Source organism: Phyllopteryx taeniolatus, chromosome 4 (genome assembly GCF_024500385.1).
Source record: "Phyllopteryx taeniolatus isolate TA_2022b chromosome 4, UOR_Ptae_1.2, whole genome shotgun sequence".
Taxonomy (NCBI): domain Eukaryota; kingdom Metazoa; phylum Chordata; class Actinopteri; order Syngnathiformes; family Syngnathidae; genus Phyllopteryx; species Phyllopteryx taeniolatus.
In genome coordinates, this window is record NC_084505.1 from 7323049 (window position 1) to 7339525 (window position 16477).

Here is a 16477-nt window from a genome sequence, read left to right on the forward strand (position 1 = left end):
TCAGAAGCTTGAGCAAGGCACTAAACCCTAAACTGTACATGGTCATGACCTCATGAAATGACACCTGACATCTCTGTCTTCAGTGTAAAATGAATTCCCCCTTTACTCTATTTTATGAAATTATTCTTATGCAAGCGGCAAGGTGGTGCATCTACCTCACAGTCAGTTTGTACGTCTTCCCCGTGCTTGCGTGGGTTTTCTCAGGTCCAAAGGACAAAGCCACTGAATATCAGCTCTGATCTGGATATACACAAATTCTCGGAAACTTTTTGCCCACATTCTTTAAGTTGAATTCAAAGAGACACATTATGCATTATTTTACGCAATTCCAAGCAGTTCCCAGGTGTCTTGGTAAATGTATGCTAAACAAAGGGTTGAGCATTTCAGCAAACTTAATGTCCATTTGTTACACTTTGGTTCTGGGGCATTTGTGGCTTAGGCAAATGCCAAGTACGGCTTTTGTTACTGTTACAACCGGGTCAGAGTTTGGGCATTGAAGAAGTGAACAGCTACTCTAATACTTCTAGTACTACTACTATGAGTAGTACTACTAGTAAACTATTTGTGGTTTTATTGGAGGCTTCTGAATACTCAGAGACTCTCTTGAGCGAGGATGTTCCCCTCTCCACGTCCAGACCGGGAATGAATGTTGCTTGTATACAAACAATTAAAAAGTCAATTTCCCATTATACGTTCCCTTTAACAATTGGGAAAACATTTCTATAATTTTTGTCTTTTCTTTAATTCGCATTGCGTGTGGTGTCTTTCCGGTTCTCATGTTCTCCCACTGTGACCACGAACAGGTTATCAGAGTGGTGTGTGTGTTAGGGCTGAGAAAAATTTCAGTGTTTGTGCATATATAGTACAGGCATGTTTCAATCTATGACATTTAGAATAAAATACCACTTTCCATCAATGCCTGACACAAAAAGATCCCACCTGTCCATGGCTGAGATGTGGGGAGGAGATGTGAAGCATGTGGCAGCTGGAAAAAAACAAACAAAACAAAAAACACATGCTGGGCGGTGAAGTGGAGAGGGGATTCCACGCTTGAATATGAAAAGGATGCTTGTATCCCCCCCAAAAAAGGATAAAAGATTATACTCTGACATACACACACATAATTTACAAATTGAGCAGCCGCGCTCCCTTTAGTATGAATTTTCATTTGAAGTCAGCCTGACTCCGCAGCTTTGTTGCATAAATATACATGAGGATGAACTGGTGGTGAAACACAACGACAGAGAGGCGCAGAGGGGTAGGTCAAGAGACGTACCGACAGTGGCACCAAATGACAGAGCCGTTCAACCACAAACGCTCACACAAGGCTGGCACATTTGCTCCTTCAGTATAGCAGCAAATCACAGAGGGGAAGAGGGAAGAAAGGAAGGAGGAAGGGAGGGTGAGTGGTGCCTTGGGGGAAGAGCTCGGAGCAAACTTCCTTATTTCACAGAGACAAAATGCTGAGGGAAAATGAGGAAGCGGAGGGGAGGTGGAGGAATTGGAATATGGTGATGAGAAGCATCCTCTCTTCTGACGTAAATTGGTGATGAAGGTTGAACAAGGTGACGATGGTGATCATACTGTACTGTGTGGTGTAATTCTTTCACATTTCTTAATTTATTGAGCACAGTGGAATCTTAACGGTCGAACACGATCCATTCTCGGATGCTGGTCAACCTCCGATATGTTCGCATTTTCGGATTTAACCATAGAAGCTTATGGACGTTGACTTAAACAATTCCAGGCTCAGACTATTACCACCATAAATGTTTTATGCACTTACATTGTAGCTTACTTGTGGAAATACATGTGTAAAAATTGGTTAACTACTAGTGTTGTCTCGATACCAGAATTATGACTTCCATATAATACCTGCAAAAAGTATTGTACCTCCATACCAGTAAAACCAAAACTAAACGATACCGGAGCAAAAACCTAAAAAATCAGTAAAGGCAGTTTAATCATAGCTGAGAAAAGAACTTCAAATACCTTTTATTTGTTCTTAATTCAAAATAATATTAGTATAGTAACAAGGATACTCACAATAAAATAATTTTTTTTTTTTGTAAACATTTCAACACAAAATTTGGAACATTTTTGCACACTATTGAACATCACAAGAATAAAACATCCTTTAAAGATTTGAAAAAGTCCCAGATCATGTATCTCATTTTTGTAATATTGTCTCAAGTGTGTCTGAAGCTATAACCACTGCAAAACTTAGCAAAAATGTGAGTCTGCTTATTTCTTAGTTTGTATCTTCTACCCCCCCCCCAAATTCTGAAGTATTATTCAGTAGTTAGACCTCCTCCTTTTCTCCTCTTCCCTTCTCCAACAGAGAAGAAGAGTGAAGACTGAGGCAGACCAATTAAAGTGCCGCCCTCTTTCCCTCACCACTCTTCATTAGTCTCACCACATGAGTTCATCTGGTGGCAAAAATAAAAATTGTCACACAGCCTTTCTGACTACACACACAGTCACATACACACCTTTATTCCCCCCATTAAAAAATGATTCACAGGGAGGCAGTCATCGGATGACATTTCTCAAAATGAGGGACGATGCCAGTCAAAAAGTGGCATCAATGATCCGAGCGCGCCGCTCTTGTGTTTTTTTTCTAATTTGTGCCTTGCTCCCGCTTGTCATCAAGGAGGTGTCCCATCCTCGTTTTCCTTCTCACTCCACCGCCCCCGGCCGCTCCGCCAACTCATTGATCACGATCTGCGGCCTCTTTATATTCTCCTCCCCGCTCTTTAGCTCATGATCCGCTCTGTGGACTGAAGCATTTACAGTTGAGGGGGCCTCGGTGAAAGCAGTGCCACTGCACATCCTTCTTCCCTAAATGCTTCGCTATGTTTCATTTATTGTGATGTTTGTACAAGTTAAAGTTGAGATGGACAGCCAGGATGTAGAAAGGAATGTCTTGCGCAACTGAAAGTTTGAGTAAGAGACTTTCAAAGAAGAGGGTTTTCCTAGTGTTCATGCATTCAGCGATTCACTTAAGAGTCTACAAGTGCATTTGTTCAACACAATATCATTCCTATTTTGGCGTAGTTATGAGGTGGTCATTTTTGTACGTTTTTTATGGTTATCATTTAGCTGGAAAGGACACCAAGATAGCGCCAAAATAATATAGAATATAATTGAACCAAATCCTTAACACTTGTGCAAACGATTTCCTCATTATTGCCAGGGATTTGAATAATTTTTCAAATATAAAAACATAGTATCATAAGTCAATCAGAAGCAAAACTGATAACCACTTTGATTGCACATTCTGATGTCTCTTTCTACTGTATTAGCTGTATATTTATGTGTACATATGCTAGACATTCTCTAATTATATTAAACATTTGGATTATATATACAGTATACTCATATGACTGCCATTGCGCAAAATGAGATGATAGTAGCTCATGGAAGACAATATCATTGGACACGCTCTGCTTTTGCAAAAGAAGGTCATCTTTAAAAATGAGATCATGTAGACCTAGCATTGTATGAAGGGGAGACATTTCCAAAAAATCCCCATCGACAGTGACTTTAAACACTTTACACTCTGTGGACAAAAGGCAAAAATGCATAGAACAGTTTGGCCCCTATTTTAAAATTCCCTGTGTTCAAGTGAACATGGCCTATTTTACCCATCACATTGAAATCTGGCCTTGTTTTAAACATCACAAGAATTGTTTAGGACGCAGAAAAAGTACCATATTATTCGTAACTGTGATGCAAGCATGTGACCCTCTGCACAAACATGCTGTACCATGTTTGCCACATGGGATAGGCCCCAGCTCACCCAAGACCCTCATGAGGAAAATCAGATGGATAATTGATATGAGGACATCCTAGTTTGTTTGGGTACAACGTCATTCTGAATTCCTTCTTAGGGTGCAAATAATGTGCACAAGAAGTTCTGCTTGTCCTCGTGTTCACTTTAGTTCTTGCTCTGACTTCAAATTGAAAGTTAAAGAAAAGGCTTTGTACAATATGCTAATAGTCCTAACTTCAGTCAAGGTTTTTGGCTGAGCAGTCGGCTATTTATTGCACATTCCTACTTAGAGTTAATCTTTAGAGCTAATTAATATGATGCATATTTGCCACTTAAGTTCGCGGAATTGAGCTGACTCCATATCCATTTGTCACCCAGCCAAAGGCATAGCGGAGTTGGAAAAGAAGAGAAAATGCTATTAAAAGAGTCTCAAAGTTATTTCTCATGCAAGTCCAGACTACGTCATTCATTTATTTCATGGCGGAAGGTGACATCCTTAATGGGGCTGGTGGAACCAAGAGATGTCATATGAGATAAGTGAAGAAAACCACATAGTACTTTTCAGGTACTGGCATCAGCCTAGTCTGAACAAGGGACACTTCTGTCCTTTGAGGACTGCCATTTAATTACAATGAACAACACACGATGGTTTTTGTGAAATCACAGTTTTTGTTTGAGCGTCTTTTAAGCTTTGTGAGTCAAAAGCTATAACAAGCACCTGCCATCCACAAACACTAATAAATGCAGTGCTTTGTGAAAGGATGCTATGTAAAGCAGGCATTGGCTCCAAGTTGAAGAGCAAGAGAGACAGAGAGCAGTGAGAGCTACGAAGAGACCGGCATCAACTCTCTCATCAAATAGAGATGCCTGACCCACTTAAGTTTGCTGGTCTGGTGTTCATATTACACGCATAGCTACACAAACAGGCACACGCGCTTGACAATCCATAGCAAGAATTAAATCTCATACGCAGTGATGTTTTTCACTGAAAAAAAAAAAACATTGAGAGGCACAAACCACTTAAGAAGGCTACATACCAGAAAACCGACATTATTCTTTCTTATTGCCAAATGTGCTTTCATAGCCCCGCCTAAGCCATTATACTAGGGACGAAAACATATACAATGCTGCAAATGTGTCATACTGATATCATGTTGTTTCTGAATTAGCAGATGAAAAGTAAAAGAAGAAAGGGATGCACAGCAACAACATTTATGAAGTACTTTCACAGTAATAAGCACATAATACATACTGTAGCTAGAATCTCTAGAAACAAGCCGCGCCAACCGACCTTAAATTGGTCTGGATGTTGTTGAAATTATGGATGGACATTTAAATTTTTTTATTCGACTATGAGGAACATGAATAAATAAATGAATTAATTGTTTCAATATTTTTCCTTTTACTAATATGTGTTCAGTGGGCGACTGGTTAGAGCGTCTGCCTCACAGTTTTGAGTTCCGGGGTTCAATCCCCGGCCCCCGCCTGTGTGGAGTTTGCATGCTCTCCCTGTGCCTGCGTGGGTTTTCTCCGGGCACTCCGGTTTCCTCCCACATCCCAAAAACATGCATGGTAGGTTAATTGACGACTCTAAATTGCCCGTAAGTGTGAATGTGACTGTGAATGGTTGTTTGTTTATGTGTGCCCTGCGATTGGCTGGCAACCAGTTCAGGGTCTACCCTGCCTCCTGCCCAAAGATAGCTGGGATAGGCTCCAGCATGCCCGCGACCCTTGTGAGGAGAAGCGGCTCAGAAAATGGATGGATAGTATGTATTCAGACTCTAAATTGTGCGTAGGTGTGAATGTGAGTGCGAATGGTTGTTTGTTTCTATGTGCCCTGCCTTCAGGGTGTACCCCCCCCCCTTGCTCGAAGATAGCTGGGATAGGCTCCAGCACACCTGCGACCCTTGTGAGGATAAGCGCTGTAGAAAATGGATGGATGGATAGTATGTGTTCTTGGTTGCTCCACAAATCAAAACTAACTTAATGACTTCGTCTGTTATTTTAATTTTGTATTAACCAAAGTGGTGAAAATAGCTTGACAACAAATATATGAATGCTGTTGAACGCTCAAAACGTCTGTAAAACTGTAAAACTCTCTTTTTTTTTTTTTTTAGCCTACTTCCTTGTTCTGCAGAACCAAGCCATGTTGCGTAATTTGTCGCCTATATGTTTTAAACAATAATGGGTGAAAATAGTGAGCCGTACTCTAGTATTTTAATCAATGACAGCGTCATAAATTAACAATTTTTTTAGCATATTAAATTTGCGATTGAACATAATTTTGGGGTGCTGTTGTTTTGATGTGAGTGTGCATTGGTATATGAGAGCGATATAAGGTATAATACCAACTGGAACAAAGCAGTGTTTGGAAACTCAAGCAAGATGGTGTTTTGTTTTTTTCTTCCCTGAAATGTAGTCATTTTGGAGATGCGAAGATTCCGCCCGACAGCGATGATATATAAAATTAACCAGTCATGTTTTTGGAATGTGGGAGGAAACTGGAGTACCCGGAGAAAAGCCACCCCGGCACGGGGAGAACATGCAAACGCCACACAGGAGAGGCCGAATTTAAGCACGGATCCTCAGAACTGTGCGACAGATGTGCTAACCGGTACCCCACCGTGCCGCCTCCTTTAAGGATCAATTACCGTAATTGATTAATCAATTATTATGGCAATCCGTAGTTCTAGTCTACTCTCATTGTTGCAGAGTTGCAGGTGTAACGGCGTCAGCGCCATCCAATACTCATAGCTGCACACAACAGGCACATGTAAAGGAAAGTTAAATGTTTATTCCATTCGCTAGCCCATGAGCTAGCGAGCTAAGGAGCTAAACAGCTCGCTCACCCACGGCAAAATCGTTTAAAACGTCAGCGCCTCGCTCGGAGTTGTGCGTGTTCCCCACATAACACACACACACACGGGAAAGTTAACTGTTTATTAACCAAAACCACAGCGGCACACATTATCAATATTCAGTCAGTAGTAGACTACAGTGAAACATATTTGATTGAAAGGTGATGGGCTCACAGTCCTGCAACTCGAGGGCCGGCCTTATTTTACTTGCACATACATGTCGATTTTTTTTGTATTTATTCAAATTCAGTAGGCTTTTTAAAACCACTTTTCTCTGTGGTCTGTCATTTTTGGGGGGTTCTTTACTGGGTTAATGACTCTAAACCTCTGTGCCAAATGTTAACTATTTATTGAATTGCAGTTTTTGTGAACAGAGCCTGAGTCTGTTTTATTTCTATTGTTTTATATAGCTAAGATATTTTATTTATTTTTCTATATTACAAGGCCAATTGTGAATATTGTTTAGAATTAAAAATTTATTGTTCTTAAAAATTATGTACTTCAATTATTATGCGCTAATATGGCATAAAAAAAAACATCGATACTATCAGTTATCGTGCTAGTTTTTAGGAAACTATATCGTGCTTAAAAAATTGATATCGTGACAGGCAAAAACAATTTATTGCGAGAGAGCAATCTGTATTCAATGATGATACGTAAGTTGCAGGGACTCATAAGTTGTAGTTCCAGGGCTAGGACTAATTTTTTGCAGACATGTGCATCCTGGATCTCACATAGTCTCAAGTGTAAAATGATGTATGATGTCGCTCACTACAAGAGGAAGACTGGTCTTGAAATGGCCTTAAAAACAGTCAATTATAAGTTTTATAGTTGGCTTCCTTCAACCTGCAGATTCTCGCATTTGGGTAGCCACTTGTTGCTAGGCAGAATTTGTGGAGGAAAATGATCCGTGCTCCATTGACCATTGGAAATAATATTGTTTTATATTGGGCTGAGTGTGGTAACTGGAAGAATCTCAAGTTTTCAGAAGAAAAAACGACAGAATGAGGATATATTAGTCAGGTGGATGACAAACCAGCTGTCCAGATATCGACCCCCCCCCCACACCCTCCCACCACCCTATCTGTTTAAGCCCCAACATCTCTCTGGCACCTCTTACTGTGCTCACGACACACACACACAAACACACACACAAAAACAAAGCAAAATGGCATTACTTCTGACACTGGCGGTGCGGTGCAGCTGTGGGATTGGGCACAGAGAGCAGGGCTATCGCTAACCGCTAATCCTTGTGTATGCTTACCTTCATCACTAGAATTGTCTATGTGCTGCGTATCTCCCCCCCCCCCCCCCCACCCCACCCCCTCACGACATCACACCCTCCCACCCCAACACTCCCGCTAAGCCAAATGCAGCCTTCTCTCTTACAGACTATTTTATCGCCACAATCAGCATCCAGGAGACAGATTGGCCCGGTATTGCTTCAAGGCCTCAGCTCAATGAGATCGGCTGCCATTGCCATCAGGAAAAAAAATAAAAATAAAATTTTTTTTTAAAAAAACGGCAGGGCATGACTTCATTGTTTCTCTGAGATTCTCGAAATGTTTTTCCGTCAAGAAGTATGTCACATTTAAATGCTACGTTTGGTTCGTAGACTTCCCCCAGGCCTCCTCGTAATGATCATCAATACGTCACTTGAAAATACCCTACAATCAAACGCTACTGTTTGATGGCAGCAATGTCCTACAATTTTCCTGACACATTTTCTTTTTGTGATGTTAACACATTTTTTTACTCTTGTCATATGACTATTTTACTGAAACTGTTGAGGTTTTTCCCACATCTGAGGCAGTACATTGCTGAACATGGTATACTCCAAAGTCAAATGCCTCTCAAGTCATAAACTTTGGAGTCGGGAAAAAAAAAAACACTTTCATGGCCAGAAAGGAGCATAAGACTTTAGTAAATCTCATGCAGCTTCAGTTCAGTGTGCATCTTTCAAAAGTATAAATTCCACCTGTTTTTTTTTAAATGTTTTTTAAATTTATTTCCACGTTTTTTGTCTTTTTTTTTTTTTTTTCGATGGGACCACAGAGTTCAAGAGTTCATATCTCCAAAAGGTGCCTTTGAGACGTCCCCATTTCATCAAAAAAGTTGAGATTTGAACTTTATATTAATTGTATTACGTAGATGTTAAGTTGTTAGAAATACATTTTGGTGTAGCTCCCGCACCTTTTTAAAAATAAATTCATATCCATCCATTTTCCGTCGCGCATATCCTGTCCTATCCCAGCTATCTTCGGGCGAGAGGCGGGGTACACCCTGAACTGGTCGCCAACCAATCGCATGGCACATAGAAACAAACAACCATTCACACTCACTACACACAGCCTACACTCACGGATTGATAGTGACATAGTGCCATAATGTGAGAAATAAATGTGAAATAAGCATTAATATTAAATAACTCATACATTCAAACTCCTGGTAATATACGATGCTAAACAGCTTTACAGGGGCCCTAAATGAATTTGTATCGCTGCTGAGAAAATGAAAACTATAATTGAAAAATTTATTGAATATAATACATCTTTGTAATACAAGATTACCTTTATTAGTCCCACAATAGGGAAATTTGCCATCATTTTGGTAGCATTCGTGGATACAGCAAATGCAAACAGTATGCATTTTGTTTGTTTGTTTGTTTTTTAATCCTATTACATGATATACCGCAATAACTGTCCCAGGTAATGTCCTTGACTTAATTTTAAAAATATGGAAATTCAGACAAATTGTTCTGGAAGTCCATTTCTATAGGTTGGCATCTCTCCAGTCATAGCCATAAATGCAATTTTACTGATAATTGGCATCGTTTTATAATTAATAATTTGCAGGTTTGATTTATTTTTATATTAGAATTTTTTTTGTGTGTGTGTTTTGTGTTGCATTTTTTTGTATGAAAAGCGCTTACAAATGAAGTTTGATTGATTGATCATTTCTTTTGCTGTTTGGGCTTTCGGTTTTCTGCCTTGGGGTTCCTCAGTTTCGGTTTTCGATCAAGAATCTTCATTTCAGTGCATCAGTAATTTTGAATTCATGAAACATTTTGATTTCAATTGATATACACTTGGCCAAAGGGTTTTCGTAAAAGGGCAGTGACCCCATGACGACAGGGTGGATAACAATTTTACCGACACATGTAAAACGTTCAATGTGATTATGAAAATAGAATCTATATGACTAAAATAACTTTTTTTTAATCAATTGTTGTGTTCCATAAAACCATCTAAAAATTATTTTGCATCATTTAACCAGTTATTAGGCGGCATGGTGGACGACTGGTCAGCACATCTGCCTCACAGTTCTAAGGACCCGGGTTCAAATTCAGCCTCGCCTGTGTGGAGTTTTCAGGTTCTCCCTCCGTTGGTTTTCTCTGGTTTCCTCCAACATTCCAAAAACATGCGTGGTAGGTTAATTGAAAACTTTAAATTGCCCGTATGTATGAATGTGAGTGCGAATGGTTGTTTGTTTATATGTGCCCTGCGATTGGCTGGCGACCAGTTCAGGTTGTACCCCACCTCTCGCCCGAAGATAGCTGGGAGAGGCTCCAGCACGCTCGCGACCCTCGTGTGGATAAGCAATTATTGCAGAACATAATAATTGCATTATTGTAGTTAGCAGAACAGTGACGCACATTTTAAGAGACACTGCTGTAGGCTACTAGTATATTTACAAATGTTTGGCCACTTATAATAAATCCTCAGTGTTTCATTATTCTACTACATTTTCATGATGATTGAATGATTCTGATGAGGACACCATAGGCACTAGTATATGCTGATATTTGACGAGAAAGTGTACTGATGACTGTAGCAAAGGAAAATGAAAGGTATCGTGATATTGTAGCATAAAAGAAGAAATAGTAAAAGAAATAAGTAATTGGATTATACAGTACACTGGCTGGAACGGCGTTATAGCAGAGAGTAACCAAGTTTGAACAACAACATAACAGGGCAACTAATATGTATCTGGAGATATAAATATCAAATAATTCACTGCTTCACAAGACCGGAAATGAATTAATATGTCACTGGCGACGTCATCTGAGAATGGGGTCAGGTTAAAAGTACATTATTATTAATAATAAATATTTATAATATAAGATAATATAACCTTTATTAGTCCCACAATGGGGAAAATTCCATCATTTCAGTAGCAATAGTGGATATAGGAAATATAAATATATAATATAAAGTATACAAGTACATTCACAAAATAGGAATCTAAACTATTGACCATGCATAAACTATCCAATTTAATCTGTCACCAATGTCATTTGTTTGTTTGCAAAATCAAGTGGTGAGATTTCATTAACCTTTGAGATCTGGTTAATTCGATTAAATTTTGTATTTATTTTTTCTCTTAAACCAAGGTTGGAAACAGATTTGGTCAAGGCGAATTAATCCATAGACACAGATATTTTTGACGTTGCCATGTCAAAATCTCATAGACTGTACTTTGATTCAGGCTGCAACTGTGTCCACCATTACATGGTTGACGCAAAAAAAAAATATATCTATAGAAAATTAATGGATGGATGGGTTAAAAACAAAGCAATAGAAGACAGTCACAAAACCATGCATGGTAGGTTAACTGAAGACTTTAAATTGCCCGTAGGGGTGAATGTGAGTACAGATGGTTGTTTGTTTAGATGTGCCCTGCGATTGGCTGGTGACCAGTTTAGGGTGTACCCCGCCTCCTGGCCGAAGATAGCTGGGATAGGCTCCAGCACGCCCGCGACCCTAGTGAGGAGAAGCGGTACAGAAAATGGATGGATGGATGGATAATGGGTATATTCAAGTATTTGTCATGTGAAACTAAACAGGTTGTTACAAATTTGTTTTCTGATGTTTTGAAAACGATGTTCTTTTGTTCTTCCTTTCAAATGACCAACTAAGTTGTAAGTTCTGGTGAATTCTGCACACGTTTTTTTTGTTTTGTTGTGTTATTTTCTGCACTCAATAGCACTGCAACACAATGAAGACATTCACTAGAAAGATAGAACTGTCAACATACTCTAACGGTGACTCTCAGCTTGTGGGTCAGAACACAAAATTTGGTCACAAAACCATTACGACTGAGTCGTGGACAAGTAGTAAAATGTTAAAGGGGGGTCTTTGATTTACGACAGGGTTCTGTTGTCGATGCAACTTGAATTTCGACAAAGTCTGAACATATTGTCTACATTACATCATGCAAAATCACCAGTGTGCTTATTTATGCCTCACTGCGTCGAATTTTTCCCATGTTCCTTACAGAATATTAATGATGTGTCTCCACAAATACAGCACACACTTGGACAAACTCCCATGCTAGCGCTCACTCTTCCCAACATGTGCATTAATAATGCATTCTGACCAAGTGCATCCATGAGAGTAGATTGAGTTAAAATGCAAAGCGCTTGACAACAAAATGAATTTAATTCTGAGTATTTGGATGTGTGCGTGTGTGTGTGTGCGTGCGTGCGTGCGTGTGTGTGTGTGTTTGTGTTTGCATGTGTGCGTGTGCGCGGGTGTGATGTAGAGGATGTCATCACAGTGGAGACAAGGGATCAGATTAGGGCTGTGCACATCTGTCAGCAGGCAGCCATCTTCAACACCATTAGATTAGTGTTAATGAAGATACTGCACTCTATATTTGTTAACACACACACACACAAACACACATGCACACGCACACACACACACACGCACACACAGAAACCCTGCTTGCAAGCGCTTCCTCGCGCTCACATCAGTTGCTCATCTCCTAAATCAGAAAAGGTTCCTGGGGATCGATTAAAAGGCACCCGACAAACATTTTTTAATAGAGACGTGGCGCTGAGCCCAACAAAACGACCATGGAATAATAAAAGTTTCATAAAAAATATTTATGGCCGCAAACATCAAGAAGTGCAATGATAGCAAGAAGGAGGGCTGGGAGAGAACAGAGGGAGTTATAGAAAGACAGAGAGCGGTATATCCTCCGTGCTGCTTCAGCCTTTCTTTTAAATTAGAACAAGCTCGTCTCCTGAGAATGTGACATTTGAGCAAGCGATGGAGAGATGGAGTTTCAGGCGAGTGTGCGACAGAGGAAGACTGCAGCTTCCCCAAAGTAGGGAGAGGGTGCAGTGAAGGAGGGAAGGGTCGGACTGTTGCAGGTTCACTCGGTAATAGATGGATGGAAGTGAATGACTACGAGTGAGTGTGTGTGTGCGCGTGTGTGTATTGGAGGGGTTGTGTAGGGGGTTATTATTCCATCCTCTAGAGGCCTTTAATGCATTGACCTTCATTAACTCATGTGTGTGTGTGTGTGCGCGCATGTGTAACGCTCTTTGGTTAGCACTCATTACAGTCTTTGTTTAAACGCCAGTATACTAATGATGTCATTTAAAAAATTGAAGAAAATCCCAATTTGAGCATTAACACATGACACTGAGGTGTGTTTAAGGACATGAGAAATCGGAACACTTTTATATGTACATGTATTTATTTTATTCATTTATTTATTTTTTTCACTGCATCTGTCCACCGTAACGAATCTAACAGTCTAATCTGATCTATAGGCGCTTCTGGATACTCAAAGACAGTTGCGTGCTCACATCTCCAACTTTACCTTCAACCTGGGCTTTTCTGGCAAGTTCTATCACACAGGTAAGTAATAGTCAATGAAGAAACACTAAAAAAAAATAAAAAGTGCTATGGTGAACATAACTGTTTCTCACGCTACTTATGAGAATACATTTAAAAAAAAAAAAAGATAAGATAAAATAAAAAAAAACAAGAAAATTATGGCAAGTAATAATGACTTGGCAGTGGTGTTCTTAGGCCTATTTTAGAGTGGCTTCAGTCAAGTCATGTTAACTTAATTTTATTTATATAGGCTTTAATCACAAAAGCATCTCAAAGGGCCTCACAGGCACATTCTAAAGTTCCTACAGGTGTTTAGGCATCGCATAGTTTCTTCCGCCACACGCCGCCGGTGGCTCACTATCGCTGTCCTGTCCGGTCGTAACGGTTAGTTGTTGCGTCCCTTCCTCACAGGGTGTATGTATCCTTCACAGATAGGAACGTGACTCCTATGGAACGTTATAGTGGTCACATACAGTACCATGCTATTCTGCTATGGTTCTGTTGTTGAGAAGTTCTGTACTCCTCTCGCTGTCTGATCCCTCACAAACCTTGTGTTGTCAAGGCAGCATTTGCAATAAATATAACAATATAAAAAATAAAAAAAAACACAGAGGGAGTATTTCAAACGCCCCTGTTGCACAGAATACATTTTTTTTGATGGCACATTGTATTAGGGCCAAGCTGAAAATGAAGAAATAGGAGTAGTGGTAAAGTTATAAAGATAAAGTACTATTATTTAGTGAGGCAGCAAATTGGTATAGTGTTTAGCATATGTGCATCACAGTTCTGAGTTCTTGCTGGTCTTGCGTGGGTTATTTCTTTGTACTACAACTTCCTCCCACATTGCAAAAACATGCAGGTTGAAGACTTTCCACAAAATTTCAAGAGGTGCATGTGAGTGTGAATGGTGAATGGTTGTATTTCAAAATGTACACCGCAATTGAAAGGCGACCAGTCCAGGGTGAACACCACCTCTCGCTCAAAGTTAACAAGCGATAGACTCCAGCTCCCCCGTGACTCTAATGTGGACAAGTACTATTGAAAAAGTACTATAGAAAACTAATGGATATTAGCGAGTAGATGTGAAAGCCCCATACAAATGTAAACACAATACTCTAAAATCAGTCCATTCTCTATCTGCCGTATAAATAATCAGCCAATATGATTTAAATGTGTTAAAAAAAACCATTGTGTTTTATTTTGAAACAAACTAGAGATGGGCAAGTACCGATACCAGGAATCGGTATCGGGCCGTTATCGGCCTAATTTCAAGGAATCGGGTACTCGTGAAGACTGTCGATACCAGCCACTGATATTAAAGGCAATCAAATCTTAACTCTAGTAAGTCCTCTTCGCCACTAGTTGACGCTGTGCTGCGGCGATTTGACACATCAGCGAATCATCGTGAGCGTCGGAAAGAAAGAAAGGTATTTGTTGACAAGGATCTGTCAATGTGTTAATTTGAAATTTTATGTATCTAAAGTCATATCGGTACTCGGTATTAGTGCGTACTCAAGAGCGAATACTTGTACTGATATCGGCAGTGTTGGTGAGCAACTAATTCCGTATTCAGATTGCATAATTTAATGTCAAAATATATGTAACTGTAATCCATTAAATTACTGAGATAAGTGTGGTTAAATTACAGTTGCTTTTAGAAATTTCGATGATACATTTTTTTTTATCGTTACATTTGAAAAATAGCCGCAAAAGCTCAGATTTGTTTTCATAGCACTTCCTCCTTCTAAAGCTGTCGCTTGTGATTGGCTCTCTCTGGTCATGTGCCTTTCTACTGTATTCTCAAACATGACATATTTTCCAAATATGACCTTGAAGTGTCACCTTGTGTTATGATCCATTATTTTGTCTGAGATTTTGAAAAGGTTATAGTAATAATTACATTTTACACATACATACAGTATAGTATGTATACGTACCGGTATATATATATATGTATATATATAAAATGTAACAAACATGTTTTGTGTTAAGAAGAATTATTTGTGTTAAGAAGAATTATTTGTGTTAAGAACAAATATGTAATTAATTGGAAAATAATGTATGGTTTCAATCCACTTTTTTAAAGGAAACATCCAAGGGTCCTGTTGATGCATTCATTCAAAATTAAAAGTCAAAGTATTCAAAATGTAATCAAATGTTATTAGTTACATTACTTTGAGAAAGTAATTGAAATAGTTGCGCTTCTATGACATTTTAAACCGAGTAACTTTTAGCTGTAAAACAACACATTTCCAAAGTAATGTTTTATTTTCATTGTTAATATATTTTGTCAAGTATAAATTGCAGTTCTATTGCTGCAATCTCACAATATTTTATTATCTATGTATTTTTACTATTCAGTGTTGTCCTAATACCCAGTATGAATATAATCAGTATGAATGGATAGCACAAAGCTTGATTCATAGAATTCAGAAATATATATATATATATAATTTATTTTTTTCCCCCGACTGATGTGCGGACTGGTTAGCACTTCTGCCTCACAGTTCAGGTTCAAACCCGGCCTCTCCTATGTGGAGTCTGCATATTCTCCCCGTGCCTGTGTGGGTTTTCTCCAGGTACACCGGTTTCCTCCCACATCCCCCCAAAAAAAACAAATAATTGCCCGGAGGTGTGAAAGTGAGTGTGAATTATTGTTTCTTTATATATGCCCCGCAACTGGCTGGCAACCAGTTCAGGGTGTACCCCGCCTCTTGCCCAAAGATAGCTGGGATAGGCTCAAGCACGCCCGCGACCCTAGTGAGGAGAAGCGGTATGGAAAATTAATGAATGAATACATATATACTCCTTATCAGTAGTCATGAGCTAAATCTCCTCATCATGGTATATTTAATTGGGAGAAGAGATATGAAATCCCAATTTTTGCTTGATGCTATCTCAGTAATTTGGAGTCCCAGAACCGTGGTATGCGAATGTGTGTGTGCTTGTGCTGTTGTGGCCCCAAGGACGTTTTCATATTCAAATCTGCTGCAACAGGCTCATGTTTAAAAAAAATAAAACTAGAATTTGGATTTTGTAAGGATTTAATTTGCGAACAAATATGATATAATATATTATAGCATGTATTATTAGGGATGACACCACATCACACCACAACACATGCCTAAGAGAAGCCTGCTGCTTGTTGACGAACTCTAACCTTCAGCAGCGTGACATTGTGTGTCACTACATCTGTCACACTGCGTCCTTTT

General features: G+C 39.3%; 1 protein-coding gene across 1 annotated transcript in view; it reads left to right on the plus strand.

Moving 5' to 3' along the window:
• The window catches only part of ndst3 (N-deacetylase/N-sulfotransferase (heparan glucosaminyl) 3), a 62799-nt gene that overhangs the window by 5521 nt on the left and 40801 nt on the right, over positions 1-16477 (plus strand). The window contains exon 3 of the mRNA XM_061772258.1: positions 13199-13286. Within this exon, the coding sequence (XP_061628242.1) occupies positions 13199-13286 (88 nt within the window). The remainder of the gene's footprint in view (positions 1-13198; positions 13287-16477) is intronic.